At 45.8% G+C, this 17,500-nt stretch overlaps 1 protein-coding gene across 1 annotated transcript in view; it reads left to right on the top strand.

Moving 5' to 3' along the window:
* Positions 1 to 16,988, top strand: part of LOC138646071 (B2 bradykinin receptor-like) — a 46,402-nt gene extending 29,414 nt beyond the window's left edge. The window contains exon 2 of the mRNA XM_069735543.1: positions 15,555 to 16,988. Coding sequence (XP_069591644.1) covers positions 15,579 to 16,655 — 1,077 coding nt within the window. The 5' untranslated portion in view covers positions 15,555 to 15,578 and the 3' untranslated portion in view covers positions 16,656 to 16,988. The remainder of the gene's footprint in view (positions 1 to 15,554) is intronic.
* Positions 16,989 to 17,500: the final 512 nt, after the last annotated feature.

The raw sequence follows: 17,500 nt of genomic DNA, 5'->3' as shown, positions 1-17,500 counted from the left end.
TATATACTACATGGCTATGCTATATACTACGTAGGCTGTGTTATATACTGCGTGGGCTGTGTTATGTACTGCGTGGGCTGTGTTATATACTACGTGAGCTGTGCTATATACTACATGGGCTATGTTATATACTGCGTGGGCTGTGTTATATACTATGTGGGCTGTGTTATATACAACGTGGGCTGTATTATATACTATGTGGGCTGAGTTATATACTATGTGGGCTGAGTTATATAGTGTGGGCGCTGTGTTATATACTGTGTGGGCTGTGTTATATACTGCATAGGCTGTTTTATATATTATGTTGCTGTGCTATATACTACATGGGCTGTGTTATACAGTATACTGCGTGGGCTGTGCTATATACTACATGGGCTGTGCTATATACTACGTGGGCTGTGCTATATACTATGTGGGCTGTGCTATATACTATGTGGGCTGTGCTATATACTGCATGGGCTGTGCCATATACTACGTGGGCTGTGCTATATACTACGTGGGCTGTGTTATATACTGCGTGGGCTGTGCTATATACTACGTGGCTGTGCTATATACTACATGGCTGTGCTATATACTATGCGGCTGTGCTATATACTATGTGGCTGTGCTATATACTACGTGGGCTGTGTTATATCCTACGTTGGCTGTGAGACTCTTTCGCCGAGGCCCTCAAAAATCTGGAGCTGGCCCTGGCTTCACTGATTGGTCGTGCCCGGCTGGCCGCGAACAATCAGCGACAGAAGCAGTCCGGTCGCGAATTGGCGCGGGATTTGAACCACGCTTCGCTAATTGGTCGCGCCCGGCCGGCCGAATCCTGTGTATTCATTGCGTTATTTTGAAATCTTCATAAATAAACTACATACATATTCTAGAATACCCAATGCGTTAGAATCGGGCCACCATCTAGTATTACATAAATACGGGAGCAGAACTGAGCTTATGACACAGATATGGGAACAGAACAAATTATAAATATTACAAATAATTAGGATTCTTCAGGTCAAAGTCTGTGTCAAATCCAACAAATGTCTCGGACAACCAGTTTTAACAACAGCATTGCACAGTCAGCAGAAAACCATTGTAACACATAGCAAAAACAAATCCATCTGAACCAGTCTATAGTTTGCATACAGAGCATATCCTTGTCTCTGACTACAACATTTGTATTTTTTAAATTGTCCACATTCGGCAAAGCAATATCATAATGTCTATTGTATATTAGGAACAGATCGGTGGAATTAATGTACAAAACAGAGAACCACACAGCTTCCACTTGTACTAGTTATATAAATGTTCGGGTTTGTGCTTTAATTGCACTTGTCTGTCCCTAAAACAGAAAAAACAAATGTAACTCCCTAAGGCCTCGTTCACACATCCATGTTTAACCCCTTAGTGACGGAGCCACATTTTTTAAATCTGACCAGTGTCACTTTATTTGGTAATAACTCTGGAACGCTTCAACAAATCCCAGTGATTTTGAGATTGTTTTTTGTGACACATTATACTTTATGATAATAGTAAGTTTAGGTCGATATGTTTTGTGCTTATTTATAAAAAAAATCCAAATTTGAGAAAAATGTTGAATGATTATCCCCTTAAGCTAGATAGTCATACCACAGCAAAACATTAATAAATTACATTTCCCTCATGTCTGCTTTACATCAGCACCGTTTGTAAAATGTTCTTTTATTTTGTTAGCATTTTAGGAGGTTTAAAAATGTAGCAGTAATTTTTATTTTTTTCTAGGAAATTTACAAAATTTATTTTTTTAGGCACCTATCCAGGTTTGAAGTGCCTATAGGGGTCCCACATATTGGGAAACCCCCCAAAGTTATACCATTTTAAAAACAGCACCCCTTGAAATATTGAAAACTGCAGTCAGGTAGTTTATTAACCCTTCAGGTGATTTTCAGGAATTAATGCAAAGTGGTATGACAGAAATGAAAAAGTGTATTTTTACCACCTAAATGCCTCTAACTTCTGAACAGGTTACAACAGCCGGCAGATTGTAAGGCCACTATTTGGTCATGAATTGCCATGGCAAACATCAGGACCACACAATCATGATCTGAAGGCACCAATTGGGATAAAGAGGAAGCCCCCACACTTTGTGAACCATTTATATGATGTAGTCACTATTGACAGCAGCAAGGGGTTAAACAGATATGGACGGTGCCAACACTGATCGTGGCTGATGCAGCAAGTTGTCAGCTATAGTGTACAGCCGACAGCTGCTGGGTTGTCTCCTGTATGGGGATGCTATACTCTTATATCTCGTCAGTAAAAAGACGTATTGGCGGTCATTAAGGGGTTAAACCCATACGTTAAAAAAATGGTACCGGTGTCATCAGTATTTTGCATCAGTGTACAATGTGTGCCCGTTTTTACCAACCATCAGTATCTTTCACATATTGATAAATCACAAAGATTCTTCTATCCTTTGCACGTCCTTGTTAAGTATGTGCAGCTCACGGATTGCACACTGATTATACACTGACGCCATCCGTTTTCACGGACCCATTGACTCGTATTGGCCCTTATCATATGAGACAAAGGAGAAAAACGGACATGTCTCAGTGAGTTTTGCATGGACACGGGGTCCGGGAAAAAAGGTGGACATGTGAATAGCAGCATTGATTATAATATATTATATAAAACTGCATACAACACGGATGTCTGAGCGAGGTCTTGGGCAGATTCGAAAGAGTTTTTACAGATTTAGTAAATATGCCCCAAACATGTGAATATGATTTTACACTCTCTTTTCTACCAAAAGTATCCGCACACCACAATACACTGTTACACACAGACGCACAGCTACAAACACGTATGGAAATAATTCCGGTCAGACTGGGACTAAGGAGCCGCCCTAAATACAAACCCACAACAGCCTACACCCAATAACACTCCAGCGTAATTCGCGGTGGAAAATAAAAATAGTTTTATTTGCTCATTTACCCAGAAACAAAGATAATTAAAAAAAAAGATAATTTATATTAAAAGGAAACCTGTCACCCCCAAAATCGAAGGTGAGCTAAGCCCACCGGCATCAGGGGCTTATCTGCAGCATTCTGGAGATAAGCCCTAATGTATCCTGAAAGATGAGAAAAAGAGGTTAGATTATACTCCTGGGTTGGTGGTCCGATCCGATGGGCGTCGCGGTCCGGTCCGAGGCCTCCCATCTTCATAGGATGACGTCCTCTTCTTGTTCTCATGCTGTGGCGCAGGCGTACTTTGTCCTGTTGAGGGCAGAGAGGGCAGAGAGGCGCTGGGCCTCTCTGACCATTCTTGGTGCCTGCGCACTGCAGTACTTTGCTCTGCCCTCAACAGGACAGACAAAGTATGCCTGCACCGGAGCCGCAGCGTGAATACAAGAAGAGGACGTCATCATAAGAAGATGGGAGGCCCCGGACCGGACCGCGACACCCATCGGACCAGGGTGAGTATAATCTAACCTCTTTTTCTCATCTTTCAGGATACATTGGGGCTTATCTACAGCATTACAGAATGCTGTAGATAAGCCCCTGATGCCGGTGGGCTTAGCTCACCTTCAATTTTGGGGGTGACAGGTTCCCTTTAAGTGCTTTTCGATTTCTGATGCTCGCATTGAGAATGAATGGAGCAGAGGAGCACATGATGGGCCTCTGCTCCTTTCAGATGGGGCTGTTTACAGCATTGGTGGGGGTCCCAGTGGTCAGTCTCCCAGCGCTCAGGAAGTTATTCCCTATCCGATGATTACAGGACTTGGCACAACCATTTTAATAGGGTCTGTCACTGCTTAATGGGAGAAGACGTATGCTGGGCCTCTCAGATTAATCTCTGCATGTTGTTAAATGAGTTTTCAGTGACATTCTTTTTTTTACTATGGGCCTAAGAACTAATAGGCAGGTAATTGCTACCTACCTGCCTGTAATACCCATCACTGGCTCATTGCAGTCATGGACCGCTGTTGTGAATTCTGTGGCAGAGCTCCCTCCTGTGGTCACAAGTGGTACTTCGGCTGATTCTCTCTGTGAGCTTCCGTTGGTGGAGGAAAGTGGTACTGCGGCTTCTGAGTTTCCTCCCTCAGGTGATGTGGTGAGGTCGTTAGGTGCTGCTCTACTTAACTCCACCTAGTGCTTTGATCCTGGCCTCCTGTCAATGTTCTAGTGTTGGACTTGTTTCCTCTTGGATCATTCCTGTGGCCTGCTGCTCTGCATAGCTAAGTTTTCCTTTGCTATTTTGTTTGCTGTTATTTCTGTCCAGCTTATCTATTTGTTTGCTGGAAGCTCTGGGACGCAGAGGGTGTACCTCCGTGCCGTTAGTTCGGTACGGAGGGTCTTTTTGCCCCCTTTGCGTGGTTTTTTAGGGTTTTGTGTTGACCGCAAAGTTACCTTTCCTATCCTCGCTCTGTTCAGAAAGTCGGGCCTCACTTTGCTAAATCTATTTCATCTCTACGTTTGTCTTTTCATCTTAACTCACAGTCATTATATGTGGGGGGCTGCCTTTTCCTTTGGGGGTATTTCTCTGAGGCAAGGTAGGCTTATTTTCTATCTTCAGGCTAGCTAGTTTCTCAGGCTGTGCCGAGTTGCATAGGGAGCATTAGGCGCAATCCACGGCTGCCTCTAGTGTTGTTGGAGAGGATCAGGGATTGCGGTCAACAGAGTTCCCACGTCTCAGAGCTCGTTCTATGTTATTGGGTTATTGTCAGATCACTGTATGTGCTCTGACCTCTATGTCCATTGTGGTACTGAATTGCCTTCATAACAGTACAGGAGGCCAAAAGTACTAATGATTCTCAATAGAGGGAAAAAAGAAGTTCTGAGACCATTTTTTTTTCTCTGCACTGTGTTTTGCCTTTTTTTTCCCCTAGACATTTGGGTGGTTCAGGACACAGGTGTAGCAATGGACATTAAAGGTCTGTCTTCATGTGTGGATCAGCTCACGGCAAGAGTACAAAATATTCAAAACTTTGTGGTTCAGAATTCTATGTTAGAACCGAGAATTCCTATTCCAGATTTGTTTTTTGGAGATAGAACTAAATTTCTGACTTTCAAAAATAATTGTAAACTATTTCTGGCTTTGAAACCTCGCTCCTCTGGTGACCCAGTTCAACAAGTTAGGATCATTATTTCTTTTTTGCGTGGCGACCCTCAGGACTGGGCATTTTCTCTTGCGTCAGGAGATCCTGCATTAAGTAATATCGATGCGTTTTTCCTGGCGCTTGGATTGCTGTACGATGAACCTAATTCAGTGGATCAGGCAGAAAAAAATTTGCTGGCTCTTTGTCAGGGTCAGGATGAGATAGAGGTATATTGACAGAAATTTAGAAAGTGGTCCGTACTCACGCAATGGAATGAAGGTGCGCTCGCAGCGATTTTCAGAAAGGGTCTCTCTGAAGCCCTTAAGGATGTCATGGTGGGATTTCCTATGCCTGCTGGTCTGAATGAGTCTATGTCTTTGGCCATTCAGATCGGTCGACGCTTGCGTGAGCGTAAATCTGTGCACCATTTGGCGGTATCACCTGAGCCTATGCAGTGCGATAGGACTTTGACCAGAGTTGAACGGCAAGAACACAGACGTCTGAATGGGCTGTGTTTCTACTGTGGTGATTCCACTCATGCTATCTCTGATTGTCCTAAGCGCACTAAGCGGTTCGCTAGGTCTGCCACCATTGGTACGGTACAGTCAAAATTTCTTCTGTCCGTTACCTTGATCTGCTCTTTGTCATCGTATTCTGTCATGGCATTTGTGGATTCAGGCGCTGCCCTGAATTTGATGGACTTGGAGTATGCTAAGCGTTGTGGGTTTTTCTTGGAGCCCTTGCAGTGTCCTATTCCATTGAGAGGAATTGATGCTACGCCTTTGGCCAAGAATAAGCCTCAGTACTGGACCCAGCTGACCATGTGCATGGCTCCTGCACATCAGGAGGTTATTCGCTTTCTGGTGTTGCATAATCTGCATGATGTGGTCGTGTTGGGGTTGCCATGGCTACAAGTCCATAATCCAGTGTTAGATTGGAAATCCATGTCGGTGTCCAGCTGGGGTTGTCAGGGGGTACATGGTGATGTTCCATTTCTGTCAATTTCGTCATCCACCCCTTCTGAGGTTCCAGAGTTCTTGTCTGATTACCGGGATGTATTTGATGAGCCCAAGTCCGATACCCTACCTCCGCATAGGGATTGTGATTGTGCTATCAATTTGATTCCTGGTAGTAAATTCCCAAAAGGCCGACTGTTTAATTTATCTGTGCCTGAGCACGCCGCTATGCGCAGTTATGAGAAGGAGTCCCTGGAGAAGGGGCATATTCGCCCGTCATCGTCGCCATTAGGAGCAGGGTTCTTTTTTGTAGCCAAGAAGGATGGTTCGCTGAGACCTTGTATAGATTACCGCCTTCTAAATAAGATCACGGTTAAATTTCAGTACCCCTTGCCGTTGTTATCTGATTTGTTTGCTCGGATTAAGGGGGCTAGTTGGTTCACCAAGATAGATCTTCGTGGTGCGTATAATCTTGTGCGAATTAAGCGAGGCGATGAATGGAAAACTGCATTTAATACGCCCGAGGGTCATTTTGAGTATCTAGTAATGCCATTCGTACTTGCCAATGCTCCATCAGTGTTTCAGTCCTTTATGCATGACATCTTCCGAGAGTACCTGGATAAATTCCTGATTGTGTACTTGGATGACATTTTGATCTTCTCGGATGATTGGGAGTCTCATGTGAAGCAGGTCAGAACGGTTTTTCAGGTCCTGCGTGCTAATTCTTTGTTTGTGAAGGGATCAAAGTGTCTCTTTGGTGTGCAGAAGGTTTCATTTTTGGAGTTCATCTTTTCCCCTTCTACTATCGAGATGGATCCTGTTAAGGTCCAAGCCATCCATGATTGGACTCAGCCGACATCTCTGAAAAGTCTGCAAAAGTTCCTGGGCTTTGCTAATTTTTATCGTCGCTTCATCTGCAATTTTTCTAGTATTGCTAAACCATTGACCGATTTGACCAAGAAGGGTGCTGATGTGGTCAATTGGTCTTCTGCTGCTGTGGAGGCTTTTCAGGAGTTGAAGCGTCGTTTTTCTTCTGCCCCTGTGTTGTGTCAGCCAGATGTTCCGCTTCCGTTCCAGGTCGAGGTTGATGCTTCTGAGATTGGAGCAGGGTCTGTTTTGTCGCAGAGAGGTTCTGATTGCTCAGTGATGAAACCATGCGCCTTCTTTTCCAGGAAGTTTTCGCCTGCTGAGCGAAATTATGATGTGGGCAACCGAGAGTTGCTGACCATGAAGTGGGCATTCGAGGAGTGGCGTCATTGGCTTGAAGGAGCTAAGCATCGCGTGGTGGTATTGACTGATCATAAGAACTTGACTTATCTCGAGTCTGCCAAGCGGTTGAATCCTAGACAGGCTCGTTGGTCGCTGTTTTTTGCCCGTTTTGACTTTGTGATTTCGTACCTTCCGGGCTGTAAAAATGTGAAGGCGGATGCTCTGTCTAGGAGTTTTGTGCACGACTCTCCGGGTTTGTCTGAGCCGGCGGGTATCCTCAAGGAAGGAGTAATTGTGTCTGCCATCTCCCCTGATTTGCGGCAGGTGCTGCAAAAATTTCAGGCTAATAAACCTGATCGTTGTCCAGCGGAGAAACTGTTTGTCCCTGATAGGTGGATGAATAAAGTTATCTCTGAGGTTCATTGTTCGGTGTTGGCTGGTCATCCTGGAATCTTTGGTACCAGAGAGTTAGTGGCTAGATCCTTTTGGTGGCCATCTCTGTCGCGGGATGTGCGTACTTTTGTGCAGTCCTGTGGGATTTGTGCTCGGGCTAAGCCCTGCTGTTCTCGTGCCAGTGGGTTGCTTTTGCCCTTGCCGGTCCCGAAGAGGCCTTGGACACATATCTCTATGGATTTTATTTCAGATCTTCCCGTTTCTCAAAAGATGTCAGTCATTTGGGTGGTCTGTGATCGCTTTTCTAAGATGGTCCATTTGGTACCCTTGTCTAAATTGCCTTCCTCCTCTGATTTGGTGCCATTGTTCTTCCAGCATGTGGTTCATTTACATGGCATTCCAGAGAATATCGTTTCTGACAGAGGTTCCCAGTTTGTTTCGAGGTTTTGGCGAGCCTTTTGTGGTAGGATGGGCATTGACTTGTCTTTTTCCTCGGCTTTCCATCCTCAGACTAATGGCCAGACGGAACAAACCAATCAGACCTTGGAAACATATCTGAGATGCTTTGTTTCTGCTGATCAGGATGATTGGGTGTCCTTTTTGCCTTTGGCTGAGTTCGCCCTTAATAATCGGGCCAGCTCGGCTACCTTGGTTTCGCCATTTTTTTGCAACTCTGGGTTCCATCCTCGTTTCTCTTCAGGACAGGTTGAGTCTTCGGACTGTCCTGGTGTGGATACTGTGGTGGACAGGTTGCAGCAGATTTGGACTCATGTAGTGGACAATTTGACCTTGTCCCAGAAGAAGGCTCAACGTTTCGCTAATCGCAGACACTGTGTGGGTCCCCGACTTCGTGTTGGGGATCTGGTTTGGTTATCTTCTCGTCATATTCCTATGAAGGTTTCCTCTCCTAAGTTTAAACCTCGTTTCATTGGTCCGTATAGGATTTCTGAGGTTCTTAATCCTGTGTCTTTTCGTCTGACCCTTCCAGATTCTTTTTCCATACATAACGTATTCCATAGGTCATTGTTGCGGAGATACGTGGCACCTATGGTTCCATCTGTTGACCCTCCTGCCCCGGTTTTGGTGGAGGGGGAGTTGGAGTATATTGTGGAGAAGATTTTGGATTCTCGTGTTTCAAGACGGAAACTCCAGTATCTGGTTAAGTGGAAGGGTTATGCTCAGGAAGATAATTCCTGGGTCTTTGCCTCTGATGTCCATGCTCCCGATCTTGTTCGTGCCTTTCATGTGGCTCATCCTGGTCGGCCTGGGGGCTCTGGTGAGGGTTCGGTGACCCCTCCTCAAGGGGGGGTACTGTTGTGAATTCTGTGGCAGAGCTCCCTCCTGTGGTCACAAGTGGTACTTCGGCTGATTCTCTCTGTGAGCTTCCGTTGGTGGAGGAAAGTGGTACTGCGGCTTCTGAGTTTCCTCCCTCAGGTGATGTGGTGAGGTCGTTAGGTGCTGCTCTACTTAACTCCACCTAGTGCTTTGATCCTGGCCTCCTGTCAATGTTCTAGTGTTGGACTTGTTTCCTCCTGGATCATTCCTGTGGCCTGCTGCTCTGCATAGCTAAGTTTTCCTTTGCTATTTTGTTTGCTGTTATTTCTGTCCAGCTTATCTATTTGTTTGCTGGAAGCTCTGGGATGCAGAGGGTGTACCTCCGTGCCGTTAGTTCGGTACGGAGGGTCTTTTTGCCCCCTTTGCGTGGTTTTTTAGGGTTTTGTGTTGACCGCAAAGTTACCTTTCCTATCCTCGCTCTGTTCAGAAAGTCGGGCCTCACTTTGCTAAATCTATTTCATCTCTACGTTTGTCTTTTCATCTTAACTCACAGTCATTATATGTGGGGGGCTGCCTTTTCCTTTGGGGGTATTTCTCTGAGGCAAGGTAGGCTTATTTTCTATCTTCAGGCTAGCTAGTTTCTCAGGCTGTGCCGAGTTGCATAGGGAGCGTTAGGCGCAATCCACGGCTGCCTCTAGTGTTGTTGGAGAGGATCAGGGATTGCGGTCAACAGAGTTCCCACGTCTCAGAGCTCGTTCTATGTTATTGGGTTATTGTCAGATCACTGTATGTGCTCTGACCTCTATGTCCATTGTGGTACTGAATTGCCTTCATAACAGACCGCTCTCCATCTCCCAGGCTGCTCTGTCGATGAGGTGTGACTGTCGGTGTCATGCTAATTGACAGTCTGCTTCCCTCAGGCAGCAGTGAGCCAACTGTCAATCAGCATGACATCTTCAGTGACACCCCATCAACAGAGCAGAGCGGAAGAGTAGCCGCTGCTCTGTCAACGTGACGTCAGCGTAATCAGCAAAATTGCCGGCAGGAGGGATTTGTGACTCTTCTGTGCCGGCAGAGATCAGCGCCGGGCACAACAGGCAGGTAGGTAGCGACAATTTTTTTCAACTGTGGGCCTCAGTGATAAAAGGCAGGTACCCATTTGTACTTAGATCCATAGAAGAAATAAATAATCAGGGATAATCCCTTTAGCCAGCTCCACGGTTTTAAATCATTCAGAGACAATACACCACGCTCCTCACACATCTTATATACTGTAACACCCCCAGCCCATCAACGATCACAGCAGCCCAGGGTAGGTATACAATGATGAAGTGATCCCCATACCCCTCATAGTATAACACCCACCAGCACCCCAAAGTATCCAATGCAACATGCAGTACACAGGGCAATCTGTCCCCTGCACAGAACAGAAGACAGTGCAACACCCCTATCCCCCATACACACAGGGTATAAAGTGTAGCAGACCCCAGCCACTCATAATTGACTTTGTCTCAGACCCCCATAATATACATGGCCGCAGACCCCCCAGTACCTCATAATTTTTACATGGCTGCAGACTCCAGCCCCATATAATATACATTGCAGCAGACCCCCAGACACTTATAATACTGTATATATTACTGCAGACCCCCAGCCCCTCTTATCATACATTGCTGCAGACCCCCCCAGTCACTCATATTGTACATGTTCACAGATCCCAGCCCCACATTATATTACATTGCTGCAGACCTCCACATAATATGCAATGCTGCAGACCTCACCAACCCTTAATAATACACATTGTTGCAGACTCCCCTTTAATAACACCCACTAGCACCCCAAAGTATCCAATGCAACACACAGTACACAGGGTAATATGTCCCCTGCTCCTAACAGTAGACAGTGCGACACCACTCCGCCTCATATACACAGTGTACAAAGGGTAGCAGACCCCCAGCCCCTCATAATATACATTACTGTAGACTCCCCCAGCGCCTCTTATTATACATTGCTGCAGAACCCCCAGCCCTTCATAATATACATTGTTGTAGACCCCCCAGCCCCTCAAAATATACATTGCTGCAGACCCCTTATAATATACATTGCTGCTGACTCCCACATAATATGTATTGCTGCAGACCCCACCAACCCCTATTAATACACATTGCTGCAGACTCCCCTTTAATAACACCCACTAGCTCCCCAAAGTATAAAACGCAACACGCAGTACACAGGGTAATATTTCCCCTGCTCCTAATAGTAGACAGCGCGACACCCTCCGCCTCATACACACAGTGTACAAAGGGTAGCAGACCCCCAGCCCCTCATAATAAACATTGCTGCAGAAACCCGAGAACCTCATATCATGCATTGCTGGAAACCCCCACAGCCCCTCATAATAAACATTGTTGCAGACCAACAAAAATGTACATTTATGCATACTTCATACTCCCCCATAATATATGTTGCAGTAGACCCCCTAGCCCCTCCATAATATACACAGTCCTGGACTGCAGAGAAGACAGTAATCCGTTTCAAGCAGCTACTCAGGGCAGTGTCGTTCTGGGGTAACAAGGGCCCACCAGTAACATTGACTTTGGGAGGGGGGGCATTTTTGACCTGCATGCAAATATTATTCTACCTTCGTTCACAAACTTACCTATATCTCTGTATAATAATAAACTGGGTACTTTGTCTGTACAGAGTGAATCAAGTGCATTATACCAAGTACTGCCTATACCATGGGGTTGGGGGCCCAGATCTACACAGGGGTCCACCGGGGGATTTCCATGTTATCCTGTGGGCCAGTCCGAGCCTGACTCTGTGACAGGATGTCTCCATACAGAGGTGCTGCATTGGCACGTCTGATGCTGCCAGGCAGTAAAATGTAAAGGTACAGAGCCGCCCAGCAGATGCTGAAGCTGCAGATGGATAGGGCAGCCCTGAACAGCTGCAGAGCGATCTGCCCGGGTGTCCCCCCCTCTGGCCCAGCCAGCCTCTGGTGGCAAGTCACGTGCCCATATTAGCATCATTTAGAAACTATGCCCCCTACACCAGTATCCGCCAACCACCGTACCCTTATACCAGTATCCGCCAACCACAGTGAGCCCTATACCAGTATCCGCCAGCCACAGTACCCCTATTCTAGTATTTTTCAGCCACAGTGCCCCTATACTAGTATCCATCAACCACGGAGCACCTGTACTAGTTATTATTTTTGCCAAGCTGCACCATAAATCGTTACCTGGTGGCCACCATACTCCCCAATCTCAGTACTGGCCAGCTACCATGCTCCTGTTACAATGCCAGCCATCCACTGTGCTCCTATTCTTACCAGTATGGGCAGGGTGTGTGTGTGGCTTCTTGGGTGTTTCCAGTTGACGGCTGATTGCTGATGGGGTTGTTTTTTGGGGAGGGGTTGGTCAAGGACAACAATAAGGCTATGTGCACACCTTGCGTCGGGTCCCTGCGGGTTCTCCCGCAGCGATTTTGATAAATCTGCAGGGCAAAACAACTGCGGTTCTCCCTGCAGATTTATCGCGGTTTGTTCCGCGTTTTCCGCTGCGGGTTTCCGCCTATACTATTGATGCTGCATATGCAGCAATATGCAGCATCAATAGTAATGTTAAAAATAATAAAAATTGGTTATACTCACCCTCTGATGTCCGGATCTCCTGGGCGCTGCACCCGGCGGTCCGGTTCCAAAGATGCTGTGGGAGAAGGACCCTTCGTGACGTCACGGTCATGTGACCGCGACGTCACCGCAGGTCCTGGTCGCACAGCAACTCTGACCGGACGGCCGCGTGCAGCGCCCAGGAGCTCCGGACATCAGAGGGTGAGTATAACCAGATTTTTTATTTTTTAACCCCAAATATGGTTCCCAGGGCCTGGAGGAGAGTCTCCTCTCCTCCACCCTGGGTACCACCCGCACATTATCCGCTTACTTCCCGCAACGTGGGCACAGCCCCATGCGGGAAGTAAGCGGTTCAATGTATTCCTATGGGTGCAGAATCGCAGCGATTCTGCACAAAGAAGTGACATGCTGCGGGTTGTAAACTGCTGCGTTCCCGCGCGGTTTTTCCCGCAGCATGTGCACAGCGGTTTGCGGTTTCCATAGGGTTTACATGTTACTGTAAACGCTATGGAAACTGCTGCGGACCCGCAGCATCAAAATCGAATATAGCCTTACGTTTTCTTCCCCAAAATTAAAAGAAACAGTCAGGATTATAAAATCTCAACCACTTTCTTGTACAAACAGCACCATGCCCTGTCTATGGCTTGTGTCCGATATACTGGCTTACTATAGAGTGGGGCTGATTTTGTTTTTTTTTGTTTTTTTAAAGCCATGTTTTTCCAGTCCGGGACCCCTCCTTCAGATTCTCCTTTCAATAGTAGATAACAGCAGCAATTAAATCGAATGTCAACTAATATAATTAATGACCATGGGACCTGAGCAGAGAGAGAACAGGTTGTGCCCGGTCTGTGGACACATTTCACAATGGTCTGACCTCCGATGCATGACGGTAACAATCTTATCCTAATGGTAAGATTATTATTCCTCTTCCTTAGGTCAATACACGTTCTGCATTTCCCACCATGCCATGGTGGGTACCAGTCTCTGCAGGATTTCTCGAGCTGCCTCCACCTGCTTGGCTCAAATTAAAATTTCCACGCCACTAAACTTTGGTTAATGAGGCCGAGCAGCAGTGCATCATGGGAATGTTTAATTTTCGCCCACACATCTCCACATTCATCTTCAGTATTTACAGCAAAGGCCTGGAGATCATGGGATCCCAGTGCTTTGGCTTAGAGACCCACCCAACACAGCAATGAACTCTGAACCTCAGTCACTTGTGAGTGGGGGAGGGGAAGTGAAATCGGATCTAAGCAGCATATAATGCTCCTTGTGGTCTAGGTGAATATTTATGCCCACTCTCCCAAATTCCTTTCTGGTTCAGTTTTTAGGGAGATGAATAATACGCCAAATATTTGGAATCGGGACCCTTGGCCATGGATAAAGACTGTAGAAACCCTTTTGGTCACTGTATCTGTGGCGCCCCAGGGTCCTGGTTGTCACAGTAGAATTGCTTTCCTCATGGGGAGAGTGATGTTACGTTTGGAGGCATGAAGGGATAACTGTAACCAGGTAAACACAAGCATGCAACACATTCACCCTCCAAGCCACTAGGGTAGCTTTTGATCCTATTTACTAGGTGACTCACCAAATATATATGGTAGTCTGTAGGGAAAGTCAGTCAGTTCTTGCCAGGAAACAGACTGGAGCAGGCTGAGGCAGAAGAGGGTTTACGGAGCTGTGTAGCCACAGTGCTGCATCTCCTGGAAAGAGACATACAGAAAGCCGAATAGGTTGCAGTGAGCGTGCAGGAGAGCAAAGCACAGGAGAGGAACACCAGTGGGAGACCAGCCACGAGCAGGCTGCTTCCTTCTGAGGTGCAGAGACCGGTAGCCAGAACACTGAGGTTGTAAGGACCTCTACGACTTACATCAGAGACCGTCAGGACAGCTGAACTCCAAGTTACCTGTCCGCCCTAAAACCCAGGAGACACGGTGACACCTATAGAGCCTGGGGCATGCTAGGGCAGATTCAAATCGCCAGTCATACGGGTTATGTCTTATCCTATACGGGGGACAGAGAGAGAGAGAGAGAACACATCTGTGAGGACCATATCTGAAGCCATAGGCAGCAAGTGACTACAACACCGCTAGAGGAAGGCTTGGATTTCCACCTGGATTAGGGGACTCCTAACTTACCTCCAAGCCGGCCGGACCCTGCCTGCCCTGCGATCTGCTGCTCTGGACTGTGGTTGCTGAAGTCTTCAGTAAACCAGGTAAAGAGACTGCAAACCTGTGTCCTCATTCTTTACTGCACCATTCACGATCTACCATCTACACCCCGGGAGCCCTGGGGATATACTTCACTTGTGAGAAGGTATACCATCTAGCTGCCATAACATCACCCCAGAGAACCCCTTAAAGCAGCATTAGTCCCTACTGACCACAGGTGGCGTCACAAACATAAACTTTATTACCTTTAAAGACCTTTCCCTTTTACATGGGCGCCCAGGGTCACAGCCACCGTGACATCCCCCTGTGAACGCAAGACCCCACCCCACGGCCCTGGCGGGCGACTCATATCCTTGTTGGATTTCTATTGGCCAATGTATGTGATGGATGGTTGCATTGATCCCCCTCAGATGGTCCGGTGACTCTGTAGAGGTTTAGACGGAACTTTACTAGTATTGGGCACTTTGGTCAACCTTTAGAGACTTAGTGAAGAGTTGAGCTGCAACAGGTCACAAAAAGCCGATCATCCTGTGCTGGAAGTGGAAAGTTCAAAATCCATTATGGTGGTCTCCAACTTGTGGCTGTCTCTGAAATTTGGTGACATTTCACTATCAGTAACCTGCATAAATATTGTGGCACTAGCATTTCTCCATGGTGTAAGAGTACAGGCATACTGATTTGCAGCAGAACACCCAATCAATCTATATTCTTTCCACCTAATGTACGTGGCTCTTTTTGGGTTTCTCCAAATTTTCATATCATACATACACTTTGATGTTGCATTGCTGGCTTTATACTGATGAACATATTGGTCAAAACAATTAAAAAAAAAGATTTCTTTGTGTTTCCAACAGGAATCCAAGTGTACAGAACCCAAGATGATGATCGAACAACCTAATGTGACCGTGTCGGCTAATATCAAGGCACCCCCAGGAAATAACTGCATAGATGTTGCACAATTTGAGTGGCTCTTCACCTATCAGCCCATCTATATGTGGTTCATCTTCGTTCTGGGCTTCATAGAAAACTTGTTTGCCATCTCAGTTTTTATCCTTCATAAGAGTCGCTGTACAGTGGCGGAAATCTACCTGGGCAATATGGCTGCTGCCGATCTGATTTTTGTCAGTGGCATACCCTTCTGGGCTATATATATCTCCAATAGGTTCTATTGGCCATTTGGAAGTTTCATGTGTGTGGCCGTCAACGGCTTGATTCAACTCAACCTCTATAGCAGCATCTACTTCTTAATGATGGTCAGTATTGACCGATATCTGGCTCTGGTGAAGACCATGTCTGTTGGTCGGATGAGACGACCATGGTGGGCCAAAGTGAACTGTGCCATCATCTGGATGTTTGCATTTGTGTTAAGCTTGCCCTCTGTGGTCTACCGAAGAGTGCAGTTCTATGAACCCCTTAATACCACAGCCTGTTTAACAGTACCACCATTTGAAGACTGGGAAATTGCCACAAATATGATTCTGAATATCCTTGGCTTCTTGGTGCCATTGTTTGTCATCGCCTTCTGTACATTTCAAATTATTTGTGTCTTGAGGAACAATGCAATGCAACAGTTCAAGGAAGTCAACAAAGAGAAAAAAGCCACTTGGCTGGTATTATCTGTGCTCTTGGTTTTCGTAGTGTGCTGGCTCCCATTCCATATTTCCGCTTTTATTAACACATTGGAACGTTTCAAAGTCTTTTCCTCATGTAATGTGGAATCGGTGAATCATATTTTGAACCAAATCTCTACATATATCGGCTTCAGTAACAGCTGTATCAATCCGATCTTGTACATCATGGTTGGCAATCACTTTAGACAAAAAGCCATAGAGGTTTACAGAGCACTTCTATGTAGAGGAACCAACAGAAGAAAGTCCTCATTCGGGCTAGATGAATCCAGTTCAACACAGATTTCATTCTCCACTGGACTCAACAAGAAGAAATCAATTGGTTGAATCTATGATTGCAGCTTTTTAGTTCTAATGTTTTTTTGGATTTTTTTTTAGCCTGGGCATAAAGGACTGGTATTTATTTGAGGACTATGAAAGGATGTAGTATAATCTTATAGAGGATGTAGATCAGTTTAAAAATTATATCAACACTAGTGATGAGCGAATATACTCGTTACACAAGATTTCTCGAGTATGCTCGGGGTTCTCCGAGTATTTGTTAGTGCTCAGAGATTTAGTTTTTCTTGCTGCAGCTGAATGATTTACGTGTTAGCCAGCCTGAGTACATGTGGGGGTTACCTGGTTGCTAGGGTATCCCCACATGTACTTATACTGGTTAACAGATGTAAATAATTCAGTTGCAGCAAGAAAAACTAAATCTTCAAGCACTAAAAAATACTCTGAGGACCCCTGAGAATGCTTGAGAAATCTCGAGTAACGAGTATATTCGCTCATCACTAATCAACACATTTCCAAGAGGACCAATTCAGATCAAAGATCCAGAAGTCCTCATCACCCTGCACGGATTTAGTTTCTTACTGTTCTTTGTAGTCAGTGGCATTTAAATCCATCCTATACCATTTCTAAAGATGCCTTGGGTTGGTATTCCTAAGACCCCTTTATTTGGTGGAACCCAGCTCTTACTCCTCTACAAAATCACATTGTCAGCACTTGTCCGGGATTTGTCGCTGATGACTTTCTACCTGAGGCTCAAACACAAAGGAGATCTTTGTAAAAGTTATGTCTCATCAAAGTGTGCTTTATGGACTTCCACCACTCCTTTATTTTGGGAACCTGGAGCAAAGGTGTGCATACCTTGGAGGTAAAAGCAGTGAGGCCCCTACAGAGAG

Source organism: Ranitomeya imitator, chromosome 1 (assembly GCF_032444005.1).
Source record: "Ranitomeya imitator isolate aRanImi1 chromosome 1, aRanImi1.pri, whole genome shotgun sequence".
Taxonomy (NCBI): domain Eukaryota; kingdom Metazoa; phylum Chordata; class Amphibia; order Anura; family Dendrobatidae; genus Ranitomeya; species Ranitomeya imitator.
This window is presented reverse-complemented; position numbering and strand designations above follow the sequence as displayed.